Source organism: Crocodylus porosus, unplaced genomic scaffold (genome assembly GCF_001723895.1).
Source record: "Crocodylus porosus isolate Cpor-Errol unplaced genomic scaffold, CroPor_comp1, whole genome shotgun sequence".
Lineage (NCBI taxonomy): Eukaryota > Metazoa > Chordata > Crocodylia > Crocodylidae > Crocodylus > Crocodylus porosus.
Genome location: NW_017728951.1, coordinates 56,027,728 through 56,045,826, shown reverse-complemented (window position 1 = coordinate 56,045,826; position 18,099 = coordinate 56,027,728). Strand labels below are relative to the sequence as shown.

Genomic DNA, 18,099 nt, shown 5'->3' with positions numbered 1-18,099 from the left:
TTAGGAACCACAAGTTCTTGCTAGACTTCACTCTTAAGCTATACCTTGAATGATAAGCTCTCAAAAATAGGGCAAGGCCTAATTTATAAGCCTCTAGAAGTTGACGTGAATATTTACAAATCCTGCTTATGAAGAAATCTGGAAAGAAAAGTGACTTTGTCTTTTCCTATGTGTTTTTTTTTCTAATTTTGAGCTGTGCCTTTTTGCTTCTTATGGAACCTACTGTGCCTTTAAAAAGATAAACAGACTAAGTCCTGAAGTTCAGAACATACCACTGTTTAACTAGATACATTGTCTCCTAATCTATGCCATGTGGGGAAAGTGTTGGAATCTGGGAGGCCAGAGAGCCTCAAAGACCAACAAAATGTGCAACAGGGAAGAGTAACTACTAATATCTCTTTGGCTGGGGAAGATTAAGTTGACACAATACATGCTCAGTGATGATGGTGCCCTACAGCCACCATAAATGGAAGACTTATGTCATCATTTGGCTCATTAACTACACTTTTCACCAAAACATTGACAACCTCCTCCTGCCCTCCCCCAGTAAATAGGTTTCTAGGAGCTTAAAATGTGAGACAACTTTTCAGCCCAACCAGAACATTTTGCATCACCCATAACAATGTTCTCCAAATATTTCCAGGGAATTTATTCTCCAGACCAAGGCTGTTTAACTTCTGAGCAGCCAGAGGCACCAGCTGCATGGGCTACACATCCCCTGTGGCCTGGACTCCTTCCTTAATGCACTATACGTGCCTCCCCACTGCACTGTGAAGCTCTACATGGGTGCCCTATTCATCCCAAAACACAGCCTTCCTGGGCCATACAGGCTACCCCACCCTGTTCCCAGGGGTAGAAGCAGGCAGCAAAAGTTGAATTGCGGAGAAGGGGGAAGATGGGGACCACAGAGTCCCCAGCAGCAGCAACGAGAGGATTGAGGGAGCAGTACCTGAATCAGGAGCCTGGGAGCCATGAATTCATCTTGTGGGCTGCACATTGCTCATGGGCTGCAAGTTGGATAGCCCTGCTGCAGACTAATGATATCACGGTAGAGTTGGGAGCTATGTCTCAAAAGGAGGATAAGGGTGAACTGGTGAGCAGGATACTGTGAACTGAAAACTGCTAACAGAGAAGTCTTAGGTTAGTTTTGAGAAGGAATGTTTGTGGTCATCCATGAAGCAATCCATGAAGAAACTCCACTGATATCTTCAAGGGGCCTGTTCCCATTTGGTCAGAGACCATAAACTGTGTTTGATAAATGTAACAGAAAGTTCCACTAAAAGGGATGATGAGCTCTCACCTTATCTTATTTCTGCTTGGTGCAGTATCACGTTAGGCCACTACATAATATCATAGGAAACTTTCCATGGAAGAGAAGGGGCATTTTGTGCTGCCATAACAGCAAAGAAAGTCAGTGCATGAGGGAGTTGGGAGGAAGGGTTATAGACCTAAGCACCTGAGAGCAAGAAATAGGTTAATGAGGGCCAGATAAAATTGGAAGCATTGCACTGGGGCTGATAGTAGCTGTTATGGATAATAGCTGATAATATCTCTTTCAGCAAGGGGAACTATGTCTGAGGAAAGGATGTTATCTTTAGGAAAAGAGGTTCTTACTAGAAAGCCTAAGGGTTCAAACAGAAGTGCAGCTCCCCACTGTAACCGAGAACATTTTTCTGGAAGTATTCTGAATTACAGTGTTACCCCAGACCAAACAGCAGTTCATTGTTGGGTTCACGGGGAAGGGAAATCTAGCTGCCAGCCTGCAGCTGGTTTCCCCTAGCAACAGGCCCCCCTGCCTTCCAACCTGTCCCTTTTTCAGAATGGGAGGAGTGAAAGGGAGAAGAGGGATCTCATTCTAGTGGTTCCCAGGCAGCACTGGAGGGTAGGGTGGGTGTATTGGAGCCCTGCCACCTCAGCAGGAGCCTTCCCCCATCCTCCAGTGGGGGCTGAAAAAAACTCAGACAAATTCCTCTGCTCCCTTTCCCCCCTTCCCATTCTGAAAACAGCTCAAGGCTGGGAGACAGCATAGACACAAGTTTTGAAATATTTTCATCCAACACCTCATGCAATAAGGATTCACACTTTTGCCCAATCTACCATTTAAGTGGTCTGTAACTGTGCTTGTGTTTAGTCATGGCAATAAACCAGTTTCTATGGCCAGATCAGGCAAAAACTGTCACTTCTATCTGTGCCCTGAGGGGCAATTTAGAATTCCTCCTGCCTATTCAGAAAAGGGAGTTCCTAGTCAATAAAAAAAACCTGGTGATAGCTTGGTTGATGGAAGTGGGATCCATGATTTTAGAGCTATAAGTCTGGGCTGAACTTGTGTTCAGAGAGATAAAATGAGACTGAGAGAGATGAAGTCAACCCTTACAAGGACAGAATGGAACATTTCCCACTGGTAGGTTAACCCTACCTCCCCCCAATCTTACTGTACATTCCTCTCTTGGGTGGCAGCCATGTAGTACAGTCCTTGGACATGTACCAAATTGTGCCCAACAGTGCAAAATAAGCTACTAAAAAATTAATTTGCATTACTCTATATATTCCCGTGTCCTGACACCCTACATGAACTCCATATCAGCTGTGATTGCCAAAGCTTCTGCCATTCACAATCCCATCATTATGCCATTACTCATCCCAAATTCAGGTAAGTCGGCTCTTTTCAGATAGAATTAATATAGCAAAGAAAACCAGATGCTAACTATTTCCCTGATAAAACTTTCATAGATTCATTGAAATGCTTTTGCTCGCTAGTGCATGAATTCTGCTTCCCCTGCTCATATTACCACTGCAAAAGGGCATAAAGCCAAAAAGAAAAGAAAAAAAGAGAAAGAAATCCTGTTCTGAATGCCTTATAAATGTCAGTGGAGTTTGTACTCAGAACAAATTACTGTGCAGATGGGAGCTAGAGACATTGGGAGGGGGGAATGATCTGTATTCATTGATCACAGATAAAAGGTAGAGACCTTTCCCAGCTAAAACCAAGTTGTATGGTGTTTTGCTTTAAAATATCTCCTTGGGAGATGAATACATTTGTCAGTGTTCCAAATAGTACAGTTTCTTAAATTAATCAGGCCAGTGAGAACTGTAGTTTGGTAAATGAGTCCATTTCTTTCCTGTGTTTAGGGTCTACCCTTAACTCTTCAGGCTTTCACAGTTCAGGTGCCAAGTAACTACTTCTCATTAGCTAGAACATTCAGGGTCAGTCCTAAGGCAAGTGTAGAGAAAGGCCACACAATATTGCTTCACCTCTCCTGAAAACCTTTTTGGGTTGCAGGGTGGCATCTAATGCAGAAAACAAATCCTAGGCATCACATAGGAGGAATGGTTTACTGTACAGTGTATTACAGTACTATACAAATAGATACCCAGGAGGAAACCAGCTGCTTATGAAAAGATTAAAATAATTAATTACATAGTTCTTCTTTAAGGTTCTGTTTAACTGGCTAGAAGTTTAATTTTTGTTCCAATTTTAAACTTTAAGCAGATAAAACATTTTAATATCTACTTTCAGTAGAAAAATGACATTTTAATATTCTTATCTGCCAAGCAATGTCAATACTAAACCCAGACTCAGCAGAACACTATAAATCACTCATATTTTATTTCTTTAAAACAGTTTTACTGGGCAATTGTGCAAAAGAGAGCAGAGATCTGGGAAACATTGTCCCATATGCCCAGTAAATTTTAATCTCTGCAGTATGTGTCTGAACTTCTCAATAAATACACTATTGATGGTGAGCAGATTTTTATGCTGGCAGTTTTATTTAGGCAGAGAGAACTGATTGGTTCTATTTCTTATTTACTAGAATGGCCATTGTAAAATACATTCCATGCCTTGGATCCATCCTGAGAGCATCCTGAAAAGACTCCAAGTCTTACAGCAACTATCCTTCTACCAGATGAGCCACTGTTGCCACTCGGTGTTCTGATATAAATGGGTTGCAGAAAGAAAAAAACCAAACACCCGTCTTCTCTCTCAGATACTAAATCAAGGAAAGTCCATGAGAGGTGTGTGGTTTTAAGTGCAGAGTAATTAATTTTCCTGTAGAATCATAGGATTAGAAGGGGCTCAAGGGTTATCTAGTCCAGCCACAGATGCAACACTTGTTGTTCCTAGACATCTGTCTAGGATGATTTATCTAGCTTCTTGAAAGCCTACAAAGAACAAGATTCCAGAACTTCCCTTCTCCCTACCATATTTACATCTAGGATTTTTTTCTCCCTGAGATTTAACTGAAAGCTGCCTTGCTGTAGCTTAAACCCATTGTCTCTAGTTTTACCCTCTATAATAAGGAGGAACAATTGTACTTTTTCTTCCTTATATAGGATATTTGAAAACTGTTGTCATTTCCCCCTTTTTTCCTCCAAGTAACATACCTAGTTCTTTCAACCTTGTACAGCTTATGGCCCAGCCTCTTTATAATTGTTAACATTTGCCTCTGGATCTTGTCCAGATTTTTTTACAATCTCTATAAAATTTCGTGTCCCAAACTGGGCACAGTAGTCCACCTGAGGTCTATGCTGAGTAGAATGGTACTGTCAGTTCTCACATCTTGCATACCATTCAACCCAAAACTGCATTTCTTTTTCTTACAATGTTATTACATTATTACTGATTCATGTTGAACATATGATCTTTTATATCCCCAGGATCCTTCTTAGTGCTATAGTGAGCTAGTTATTGCTGTTCTGTATTAGATCATTTGTTTTTTTCTTTCCTCAGTGTATTACCTTACATCTGCCTTTGTTGAATTTCATTTTGTTGTTTAAGCCCAGGGCTGCCCAACTAGCAAGCCAGAAGCCACATGCAGCTCACAAGGGGTTAACTTGTGGCCCCCTGAAATGGTCTGGGTACTACTACTCCCACCATTTCAGTGCTACTGCCATCATCTCCAGGCTCCTGCACTCTCTGCCTGCTTGCACAGTCTCTCCTCACCCTGGGTGTAGGGCTGGATAACATTGTCCATAGGTCCTAGGGAATCTGCAGGTAGCAGCAGGGGAACCCAGGAATCCTAGCATGATATAGTAGAAGGGAGGGAGGGAGGGAAATTCGCCATGGAGTGTTGCAGGGGGGCACATGGCACACCATACAGGGGGCAGAGATGCTGGCACTGTGTAGGATAGGGGGGATGTGACGGGCAGAACCAAAGGGGTTAATGAGCAAATTATAACAAATAATGTCTGTTTCTTGGAATCATCTGACAATTGGCATGACAGTTAATATTAGCTAAGGCAAAGCTTGCAAGATTGTAACCTGCAAAATGTACCCTGTCTGTCACAAGTATAACCTTGATTTTAAAATTAACTGTCTGTACCGATCATAAAGCTAGATTGGGCCCCAAGAAGCAGAACCAGAAAACAGAACTGCAAACTTTAGCTAACCTAGTGGTTCTTGCTTGAAGTTCAGTCAAAATGACAAACCTGACCACAAGGTATAATTAACACACTCCAAAAAAATTCCAAAAAAGGAAGTAACCAAGTGGGTTGAATTTAGGCGGAATAAGTGCTAATCTCAGACCCCAAAGTAATGTGATGTGATTTGCTTACTGGATAAACCCAAGTTTAAGCAGTAACCTATTATTATAATTTCTCACACCTTTTAATCCCATAGGGTAACAACTGTAGAGTAAGATTGTGAGTGGCTCTGAAGCCAACAGATTAGCTTAGGGCAAGATATAAACGAACACGTACATCAGGTGACCAGCAGGAAGGACAGAACAGAACAGTCATTGCTGTTCCAAGCCTGAACTCCAGACTCTCAGTGTGAGCAAGGACCAGATTCTGACTAAGGGACCTTCCCCGGTGCTCCCTCCGACAATGTAGATTGGGGACGCCTGACTTCACTGAATCAACTTGGCATGTACCTGGCGCTGAAGGACTATCGATAAGTTGCCAACCAAGTGGGAACTCTGTCAATTTGTTTGTCTGTTGTTACTATCACTGCCAACTCTTAACTCTTATTGTTGTATTATCTGTTTATTAAATTAACCTTTCTGTTAACTGTTATATGTGTAAACTATATTTTGCTGCTAAAACATATTTTTGCTGCTATAAGTAAAATTTATTTTTACTGTTATAAGTGAAACTTGTCTTTACTTCACTCCCAAATCCACCTCCCCTATCCCGAACAAACAGCCCAGTGGCTGATACATTTGCAGCACCCAGTCAGCCTGCAACCAAATTGATACACTCACAGTGCCCAGTTGGCCTGTGACAGTGGGACCCTTGCCATGCAGCATGGTTAGGGTGGAATGGCATGGATTGCAGTGCACGGGGCCACCACATTGCTGAGGGGCATCTGCCACATGTGAAGCAGCGCACATAGCACATGACCCGGGGGCATGCCGCTCCTGTCGTCTTAGAAGTGGGACAGCCCTGATCTAAGTTCATGTCTCTAATTAATCCTTTGAATTTATGATATTCTACAATAAACTGGCAACCTGTTCCAATTGTGTCCCATCTACAAGTATGATAAATATATTCCATTCCCACATCCAAGCAATTAATATCAAGAAACATTGACCCCAAAACAAATTCCTTCAAAAAAATACAACATTATGGTACTGGGTGCACAACATCTCATAGGAGGCAGCTGTTGCCCTGTGGGGTCAGGCCAATGCTCAGGATCTCAGTATTGCACTGTTAGACAGGAGGGCATGGTGTACAATTGCACACACACACACAAATCAATTAGGCACACACACACCCCCTTGGTGCATACACACCCACCAGGCGTGCACACACACACTACCAACTCAGGCACGTACATATCCCAAATTACCAGCCTAGGCACATGCACATCTATCACCAATTCAAGCACCTATACACTATACACAGCAAAAGTTAGACAAAAATCAATACCTACACACTCAGTACACATACACGGATCACTAATTCATATAACACACACACAATGACATACACACACCCATTCACCAGTTCATAACTGTGGAAGAAATCAAACTTTGCGTTGTGGTTGAATCAGAACTGACAGAGCCAGCCTTCCTTTATTTAGGGCTATACTGTGATCACAGGGAGAATTCCATACAGCAAGGGGAATCACCCACTTGTCTGTTTCAAAGGAATTCTCAAACTCTATAAGTTTACAGGCATATTTATACTTAAAACCGAGATGGAAAAAAAATACGAGCTTGGAGAAACAAATAGGAGTAAATCACTGGCCTGACACACACAGGCAATTTACTTAAAGAAAAGGGAAACATTGTGCTTATAGGAACGGTTATCAGTTTCTGGTTCTCAGAGAGAAAAAAACTAACATCCACACACAGGGTAATATATCAAGACAAAAACAAGGCATGCAGGATTTTCTTATCTTAGAACATTTTTCTGAAATATGTAGTATCAGCACCTCTGGTCTCTGTCTCTTTTCTTAGTCAAGTTAAGAGCCTGGTTAAATTTATTTCCATACAACCAAACCACCGACCTACACATGCACACAGGTGAGTTCGTAACTTGGATGGTACGGTATGTGTATGTGTGTTTGGGCTACCTGGGGGAAGGTTAAGGTAAGCTAGAAAATGTAAGGAGTGAAAGTTGCCGGAACCGGGATTAGAAGTGATAGACTTGAGAAAAGCTGGCTGAGGAACTGAGGCTTGGGGTGACTTAAGGTCAAGTGGCCCTGGGGTCACCTGGTGCTGAGATGGAAGCAAGGGAAAAAGTTCAGTGGCAAGGAGGAAACAGCCAAGAGACAGGGGCAGAAAGCTGGGATATCAGTGGAAAAGGCAGTGGGAACAAGGCAGTAACAGTGGCAGAGATCAGGGGGAAAAGGCAGTGGGAATGAGACAATGGCAAAGAACAGGGGTTTGCAGGCAGAGAGGAGCTCAGGATGGCTGGAGCCACAGGAGCATGGGACAGGTGTTGGAGGTGGTGGTGAGCCAGGAGCAGGAGAGGAAAAAATGAGACAGAAGTTAGAGGGGCAAGAAACAGAGATTGGAGCAGGGCCGGAACCGTAGTAAAGCACAACCCAACTCAAGGTTCCAAATAACAGGTTTATTAAATGAACACTGTACTGTACAGCTTGGTTCTTGTAGCAGGAGAAAGAGACTCAGTGGAAGGGCTGGAGTCCAGGTAGGGAAAAGAAAGAATCCAAGTCCTTGGTTGAAAAGAGGATGGGAGTGATAGCTACCTATCCAGGCTGGGAGGAGGTCCTTCATGGCCCTTGGGGGTGTTTCTCCACCAGGTGTTGTCGGGGGGGGGTGGTCACTGGCAGGACCTCTGGGTTGATAGACAGTGTAATGTGGAGCAGGTCTGGTCCAGGTGAAGATGTTGATCCCAGGAGTCAGTCAGTCTTCACTACCCCTTTTTATGGGGCAGACTACCTATGATCTCCTATGGGTGGGGCATGTCCAGGGAAGGTCAACCCTGTTCCAGAGGGTTCCAGATGTTCATACTGAGCATGTGCAGCCTTGGCACAATGATGGGTTGCCTCATCTCTTGTTTCTTGAATGCTGAGGTGGTTCCAATGGCTGGGCTGTTGATCCAGGTATTGCTTTTGATGGTGGGGTGATTTAGTAGGGGGTCCTGCTATCATTGTGTTTCACTCATCCATTCACTCTTGTTTCAGGCATTCAAGGAAAACCAATTTACATAGGAAAGGTTACAGAATTGCAACATACTTACACAACAGGGCATGGGGACAAGATGAGAACAAGATGGGAATGGATACTTGGCATCACTACAGACACAGGCTTAAACCATATAATATTAATATGAAACAATAAAAATCAATGCACAAATGATAGGATTACAATATAAAACAGTAAAAATCAATACAAACATAACAGAACACTATTTACGATATATAAAAAAGGGACCTATTACAATAATAGCATACAAGGACTTAGCTTACCTAGTACTACTTGTAATCACTTATAAAGGATAGAGAGGGCAGAGAGAAAAGTCAGAAATGGTTGGGGAAGGGGAGGGAATGTATTTTTAAATAAATAAAAAAACTGGGAGTTTTGCTACACAGTGTATAGGGACAAAAAGCAGAATGAAAGTGTTGGCTATAAAGGACCAGCTCATGGGATCATAATAAATTCTAGTTTATTGGACATGTGAAGTTACCAATAAAATCATAAAAGCAAACTTTGAGTTATGAGTGGTACTGGTCACCTTAGTGCACACACATGTACTCACTCATTCAACCCCATGTCATTTAAACACATGTAGTAGAGTGTACAGTAGCTGCTGTGAGAGCACTGGTATTAGTATATCTATCTATCTGAGGCCCTGGATTCTGCTGTTGATGGTCAGCTTCCTTCAAGGCAATGTCTTCTCCAGAAGGGGATTGTCTACTTGTCCTTCTGTCCTGGTAGGTCAGGTGGTGGATGAGAGGGCACCACTGAGGGTCACACTCCACTGCCTTTTATCCCATTCTGGCAGACTTGTGCAATCCCCCAGCATAATCTTGGCTGCCCAATCCAGAGCTCGCTGTCCCACATGGGTTTTGGGTGGGTTTACAGTAAGTGAGTTAGGTTAGTAATAGGATACATTTACAGTCTTTGAAGTGGATGTTTTAGTTCTTCAGTTTTCTTTAGTGACACTGAGCTTAATTGAAATGTAGATGCAGTTTCTAGGTTTCTTCTGCAGAAAGCCACTTCATCTTTTTGGCTTGCTCTGAGCTTTGCCACACCCATGTGATGAGTGTGCTAGGTCTCTACCAATACTTAGAAGGAAAAAGAAATGCACAAAATGGCAGTGGGGGTGGAGGGGCGGGGACGGTTGCAGGCAAGAAGGGGCTTCTGTTATATAAATGTCCAGATGGGAAGTGTACAAAAAGGGTTTTCTGCTACAAAAGAACAGGAAACTAAAGTGCCAAAACAGGATGGAGATGGAGATGTTTTGAGAAGATTGTGATATTAATTGGAGAATGAAAAGATGAAAAAGTGCATGGGGGTTACTATCACTACATTGTACTGTCAAGCGAGCAAATACATTTCTAGAACACTGCTTTACTGACCAGAAGTTTGGAATTTAGACATTTGAAAGAAACTGGGGCACTTTTACACATGCTCCGGCGCATTCCGATTAGAACGCATTGAAGCAGGCACAATTAATCGAGTCTGATGGAGCGTTCTAATCTGAATGCTCCAGCATGCTGCAGTATCTCATGTATTCAGCCATTTTGAAACGTGGGATGGTGAAATACACAAGATGCTGTGGACATTTTAATTAGAACATTTCCCAAGATCTCCCAAGAGCTACTCTAAATAAATGCCCTCCCCCTGAAAACATGCATAGGCACCCTGGGTTACTAAACAATGCTCGAGGGAAGGAAAGACTGTAAAAACAGATAATGTGGTAGAAATAGCTTTATCTTCAAAATTAGACAAATCAACAAATCCTTCAAAGAACCATTTTTCTAGAAGCTCCCCAATAGTTCTCTTTTGCTGAGCTAGGTACTGCCAAATGTTGTTTCTGTAGAATATAAGGAAGCAGGCCAGCTCTTTGGAGGCAGGGTCTTCATCTTAGTCATTAACGGCTTGTTAATGTTCATTTTGCAAAAGTTTTTAACCAATCTGTAACCAAAAAAGTTTGAAGCCCAATTTTTAATTCTTAAAATTCACACTCAACACTGTCGCCTGTGAGTGCTGAGCCTGGTGCCACTCAAAGGAGACAGGGACAGGCTTGGCACTTCATTGGAGCATCCTTATCCCCTGCAAATAGTGCCTGGTTTGCACTAGCCAAGCAGTGAGCCCAGTGCCACTCACAGGAGATGGGGCCGTGCTATCTGGGTGCCAAGCCTGGTCCTATCTGCTGTGAGCGGCACTGCCAAGCGCTGAGCCTGGCTGTGCCTGCCGAGTGCCAAGCCCAGTTCTGAGCTCAGCACTCAGCAGTACCACTCGCAGTTGATGGGGTCAGGCTCAACGCTCAACCGGCACCGCCCAGGCAGTGCCACTTGCAGGGGATGGGGACATGGGAGCTGAGCACCAAACCCAGACCCATCCATGTTCTCTGTAAGCAGCGCCAGGCTTGGTGCTCAGCTGGCACGCCTCCATCCTCTGGGCCACACCAGCTGAGCATCAAGCCTGGCACTGCTCACAGCAAACAGGGCCAGGCTCAGCACTCGGCTGGCAAGGCCCCATACCCTGTGAGCAGCACCAGGCTCAGTGCTTGGCTGGCGTAGCCCAGACAGCACCATTCATAGGGGATGGGGCCACACCAGCCAAGCCCAGCCCCATCCTCTGCAAGTGGCCATGTGGAATATGTCCACCTTGCAGGTGCCTGGCCCACAGTGAGGGCATGCACAGACTGTTACAAGTCGACCCATTCTGTCTGATCCAAACAGTTAAGTCAACTTATACATCAGATCTACAAAATTCCTAACTTTAACAACAAAAAATGGAGTTGATTTATATACAGCATCAACCTATACACCATGAAATACAATACTTCTGATTTCAATTCACAGTATGGCAAAGATACTGCTCAACTTAATGCTTTGAAAAACAGTTTTAAAAAAAATTGGGCTCTGACATAGTGCACTTTCAATGGTGTATCCTGAATTTTTTTAAAAGAAATACTGCTTTAAGAAAATGTATATGCATGTTTCTTTTCTACTATCTTTTTTCCAGAAAGGGAGAAACCTAAAGCCCAGATACTGCAATCAGATTTTCCCAGGCATATTCCTGCAATTATGCAGATTGAATCTTAGCTAGCAAAGGAAAGAATAGTGATACTGATAAAAAGATGTTATAAGTTCATATGACAAGCTGAAGCACCAGAATGCTAACTTCTACCAGCTATCATGAATACCAGATCTTGGAAAAACAGAAGGTTGAAAGTATTCAGACAAGAATTTTTAGGGGCTTCTTGTCTCCCTTATTTACTTGAGTTGAACACTGCACACCTTGACTGTATTAAGAGTTCTAGCCGAACAGCAAGTGACATCATCAATTTAGCAAAAAATTTAAAGTTATTACACACAATGTTCTATATATATTTAGGTAAACTGGCAAAAGCAAGACAATTTTGTTTTGCTCTTGAACCTCTCCCTTTGACTGTTTGATATTTCTTTAGCACAGGAATATCAATGAAAATATTAGCATTCTAAACATGTACATGCAACCTCCTCTCCCCCCCCTCCAAAACTAGAACAAATTCTACCATGTATTTTGTGCCAAGACTGCTCAATCAAATTATAATTGGCTCCAATTAGCACTCTCAGGAGCTGATAAAATTATCAGCCTACAGCTAAGTTGTACTCCAGATGAAAAAATATTAATGGTCTACCGAAGTCTAGCATCACAGTGGGCTTCTGTGGTTAAATTATACCACTTTAGGAAGCCACCAGCACACAAGGCCATGGTTTAGACAGCATCACATCTGACTACCTGTGACATCTCACCCCAAATGAGGAGGTAACATTTACAGCTGGGTCAGCTGGGGATAGCCTTTAGAATGAGTTCAGAGCAAGGCTTGAACTTGCACCTCTCCACCCCCAAGTTCTGCCACTTATGCCCAAAGGAGAAAATAATTTTTTCATGATTTTGAAAGATCTCAAGGAAACTAATTTCCAACCAGATTTTTCAATGCAAGTTAATCAGATTTGGAATCAAGTTAATTCAACAGCATTGTAGCAGGGACCTGGCTGAGCTCTGCACCTACTGGAGTGACAACTACCAGAATGCTCTGCAGCCGGTATACTCCCACTCAACCCTGAAGAGCAGTGAGCCTATGAGCTGACAGTGTTCTCCTTCGCACCTCCAGTCCCTGAGTGGGATAGGGAGCCAGTGGACAACACACTCTCCATGGGCCTATTTGCTGACCTGGAGTGAGAGCCAGAAGCCAGGCTCCACATGGGCCCAGGGCCCAGCCTGAGAAGGAAACAGGCAGCCATCACAGCTGATGCTGCCTAGGGTCCAGAAGCTGTAATTGCAGGAGCTGATGGGCCCCTCTGGGGTTCTTAGCACACAGTGGCAAAGCAAGGCAAATGGGGGCAGGCAGGGGTCGTTGGCCCAGGCCAACCCAGAACTTCCTGCATAAGGCAGGACCAGCATCAAAACAGGGAGGATACCAGTGTAGGTGTTGGCCATGTCACGTCCTTCCACCAACAGAGCCAAGGCTCTCCCCACAGAACCCTGACCCTCAGGCAGCCACTGAAGGACAGGTACCTTTAGGGACTCCACAGGGGTTCATAATACCCATGGCTCCAGGCTACCTGAAGGACTTGGATCAAAACAGGCCAGCCTGCTTGGATTGGGCTAACAATAGGGCAAAACTTGAAGAGCCCCGACTGGCTGAAGAAAGGTAGTCGTATTATGCTGCTGGGGCAAGGCAAGGCCTGAAGCAGACATGGGCACTATTATGTAAGTTATACTGGTTTATTCATTTTCTTACATGGCCTGGACATCATTGACCACAGACCTTTAACAAGAGCCTCAGGCTCAGCCAACTTACGCTGACCCCAGACCACTTGGTTTTCTTCCTTCATGAACCTTTCTACCTAGAACATGAAGCCAGGCACCTACTCTGATCACCGACAAAACACCCAAGTGGAAGGAATGGGGTGTAGGGAAAGTGGAGCCCTACGGAACTCTTGAGCATTGTTACCTGCACCAATCTCAACAAACCCTGCACAATCAGGTACCAACTCCTGACTTCACTGATAGTTACACCAAGTCATGGCAAGTGAGATATAAAAATAGGGGAATAAGACACCTGTTGAGCATGCAGCATCCCACCCCTACCCCAGTGGGACCACTCAACTCAGATCCCTCTACAAGCATACATGGGAATTGAATTTGGAAAACAAAACAGCATCCATCTTGTAGGTACCTAAACTACCACAAGTGATAATCCCTAACTCCACTGGATTTATGAAATTTTAAAACAGTATAATTATAGAAGCTTGGGGCTTTCAAGGACCAAGTGAAAGAGATTCCATAGCTTCCTTCACTAACCAGTGTTTCATCATCCTCACAAATATCCAACCTAAATCTTCTTTTTTTGGAAATTAAGCTGACTTCTTCTTGTCCTTACCTCAGTGGTCAAAGAAGACAATTAATTTGCATCCTCTTTTTAACCATTCTGGGCATGTCCAGATGAGCCCACACATGCCGCTTACAGCGTTTCAAACCCCTTTGAGATGCTGCAAGAGGCATGTGCAGGAATGAGAAAATGTTCCCTGCACTGCAAGTTTGCAGCATGGGGGCAAAATTAGAACCCTGGATATCCAGGGGTCAAAAAAACCCACACAGAAAAAAAAAGTGGGGCAGGGCACAGCCTGAGGCAACTGGAGGCTGGGTCCTCCATGGAGATTCTCTGGCTGCCAGAGCCGTAGTGCTGCACAAAGGCCAACTCTGCACCCACAGCCCACTGGCAGGTGGCCCAGAGGGGCAGATGCCTCATCTAGGTCTAGCAGGAGTACAGCAGGGCACAGCCAGGCAGCAGCCCCCACTGCCAGACTACTGCAGTAGGTAAAGGGTACAGGCAATTGTCAGGGATGCTTCAGCAGTCCAGCTGGCACAAGGAGTAGTGTCCCCAAGTACCAATTGGCTGGGCCCCAGAAGCTCCTGAGAGCAAGTAGCCCTGAAGCTACTTGCCAAGGCAGGGCAGCTTTTTATGCTCTAGCTCCCCCTGGCTGCAGATCTGGGAGGAGCCAAGTAGGGTTATTTTTCCCCGAGTGGCACAATTTGCTCCACAACAAAATGCATGTCCGAGCACGTGCACCGAGGAAAAAACCCCAGCACAAATTTGCACCGCTTCTATTGGAGCTGCTGCAAGTGCACGTGTTTGCATGTGTGGACATGCCCATTGTGTCTCTTGGAAGACTAATATCATATTCCCCATTCCTACTTCCTTCTAGTCTACTCTGGACTGTACAAGCCTAGTTTCTTCAATCTTCCTTCATAAGTCACATTTTCTAAACCTTTTAACATTGTCCAGGAAAGCAACGGGTATCTAAAGTCTGTCTACATCCTTCTTATTATGTGGGATCCAAAACTGGGCATCACCCCGATACAATGAAAAGGCAGAAAAGGATCTTGATGTCATAGTTGACTCCAAGATGAACATGGGCTGGCAGTGTGGGGAGGCAGTCAGGAAGGCCAACCTCACCTTGTCATACATCCACAGATGCATCTCAAGCAGGTCCAAAGAGGAGATCCTCCCCCTCTATGCGGCACTGGTCAGGCTGCAACTGGAGTACTGTGTCCAGTTCTGGGTGACGCGTTTCAAGAGGGATGTGGTCAGCATTGAGAGGGTCCAGAGGAGGGCCACTCGCATGATCAGGGGACAGCAGGGCAGGCCCTATGAGGAGAGGCTACGGGACCTGAACCTGTTCAGCCTCCACAAGAGAAGGCTGAGGGGGGATCTAGTGGCCTGTTATAAACTAGTCAGGGGGGATCAGCAGGCATTGGGGAAGTCCCTGTTCCCCCGAGCACTGCCAGGAGTGACCAGGAATAACGGTCACAAGCTGGCAGAGGGAAGGTTTAGGCTAGATATCAGGAAGCACTACTTCACGGTCAGGGCAGCTAGGATCTGGAACCAACTTCCAAGAGAGGTGGTCCTGGCTCCTACCCTGGGGGTTTTTAAGAGGAGTTTAGATGAACATCTTGCTGGGGTTGTTTGACCCCAGGATTGTTTCCTGTCATGGCAGGCGGTCGGACTAGATGATCTACTCAGGTCCCTTCCGACCCTAGAAACTATGAAACTATCATTTTCAATGTCTTCTGTTAAATGCTCCTGTTAATACATCCCAGAACATTTAATTTTTTCACAACACCATCAAATTTTTACTCTCATTTTGCATGTATACCATTATGAGTAGGCTTGGCAGGATTCTACTTTTATCAGTAAACATTGATAAACATTGATCTCACCTCACACTCAGATTAATAAAAACAATATATCCATCATTAATAATCAAAATTTATAGGAAGGGAACATAAGAAAAATGATGGCTGATGTAGTGTGTGATAACAGAGGAGTAGTCCACAGAATCATGCTGACTAGTTTGGATTGCAACTCCAAGAAACCTCAGGGGACTGGGAACAAAGGAACAGGAGGTGACAAAGTGAACAAGGGAGCTATGGGCAAGTGGACCTGGGACAGATGACAGCTCTGCCACTCAGCTGGCAGCAGTCCTACAGTAGTTACATTTGTCATTAATAAATGGTCTGCCCCTACACCTGTAATTTCACAGTTCTATGAACTGAAATTGATAAAATCAACATAAATGCTGAAAAAGAAAGATCAATATTATCTGTCAAAATTATTTATAAAATAAAAATTGAATTTCACCAAACCTAACTACAGCTTGTACCTCCTTTTCCTCCATATTGCTGCCTAGCCAGATAATACCTCATGTTGTATATTTGATTTCTCATTCCTAAGTGCAGCACATTGTGACTGAATTTGTCAAAAAAAATCACTTTTAATTCTACTCCTGTTCCCTTAAGTGCTAATAACCTCTGCCACCCAAATGTCATCTTCAGATTTTAGAAGTCTGCTCTCTATTCCATCACACATGTTGTAAATTAATATATTGAATAAAACTTGACGTAGGACAGACCCCAACTGAGATATCCTCACAGTTTGACAGAATATTATTAAAAACTAGTCTTAAAGAACAATTTTTCATCTGGTGGACCCACCTGCTGATGTTTACATCAAGAATATATTTCCTTAGCTGGACTTTGAGAATGGCATATAGGACAGCACCAAAAACTTTACTAAGGCTAAAGTATAATCTACTTCCCCTCCGGTCCCCTTGAACTCCTTTCAAAGAAGGAAATTATTCTGTTCTTGATATAACCATACTGGTTGATGCTTATCTATGTATTATCTTTTAAGGAATTCACCCCTCCCACCCAGCAAGGGAAAATAACTTTTGGAGTTAACAATAGGGTGGCATTCTATTTCCTTTTAGTCATCTAAATGACAGAGTGTTAAAGAGATGGCATTTCTGGCACTGACATGCAGCTAGGGATTTTATTTCCCAGATGCACAACCCCTGTGTGTGTATACAGCTACACAACCACTTACCTGGCACAAGTCCCAGAAACAAACTGAAGGCAAGGAGGAGAAGGAGGACGGACCTCCAGCATTAGCTTTAACTTCTGAGTGGTCAGATCACTCACCTAAGAAGCTAAAAACCCAGATTTTAGGTCCGCCCCTCCTCCACCCCAGCCCACAGAGGTTTTGACCTTGCATCTCTCTTGACTTCCCAGTATGGCATTCTAATTACCATGCCACAGATCAGGCATTATCCATATCCCTCAGTGGCATTTATTTTGAAGCTGACCCAGTACTCCTTGCATTTAATAGTCATTGGAAAAGTTGGATGGTCATGGAGTGTAATGCCCACTAATCATGGATGTTTAGGCTGCCAACATTTCTGAGCCATGGATGCTAGTATAAACATGCTCAGCCTATATGCACAGTATATGTGCCTACACATGCATCAAAGCTACTGGAAAATAAAATTGGTATCTGTGCACACAGGTACACAACTCCCATTTAAAGGGCCAGAGGGAAACCAAATGCTACCCCATGTAGTTAAGACAGACTTTGCTGAATTTAGTAGAATGAATATGCTGAATAATGACCTTGAGACTATAAAAGATTCTCTATTTCTTATTTCCAGCTTGTTTATTGTCTGGTAGCCTGTGTTACATTTCTAAGTCCCCTCTACACATTACAGGTATTGTGCAATTAAATGGTTAGTTGTGCAATTACCTTAAGACCCACTACAGGTGCAAAGTACTTATCACATTAGGAAAAGCTCCAATCAGTTACACCAAGTTACACCATGAAAACGTGCACTAATGTTATAGCTGATTAGCATCAAGCTTTATTTGCACATATAACAAGGTCTCTCTCCTGTGGCTGGGAGCCCCATCAGCTGCCCAGGCTCTCAGCTGTAGGGGCACACTATGCCCAGCATGATAACCCCAGGTCCAGGGGAACTCAGAATCAGGCTCCTCCTGCACCAGCAATAAGGTGCAGTGGGATCTAATTCATGGTCCCACAATAACACCTCCTGCCATGCACATATGGCGCCTCAGGGACAGAAGGTTCACGATGTTTTGTAGTTTATTTCCAATTTATCTTATTCTTTTGTTTTCT

At 43.8% G+C, this 18,099-nt stretch overlaps 1 protein-coding gene across 1 annotated transcript in view; it reads left to right on the top strand.

The window, feature by feature from the left end:
- Positions 1 to 3,993, top strand: part of OPN4 (opsin 4) — a 29,429-nt gene extending 25,436 nt beyond the window's left edge. Inside the window, 3 exon segments of the mRNA XM_019555551.1 lie at positions 2,544 to 2,620; positions 2,623 to 2,650; positions 3,813 to 3,993. Of these exon segments, the coding sequence (XP_019411096.1) occupies positions 2,544 to 2,620; positions 2,623 to 2,650; positions 3,813 to 3,993 (286 nt within the window).
- The last annotated feature ends 14,106 nt before the right edge of the window (positions 3,994 to 18,099 follow it).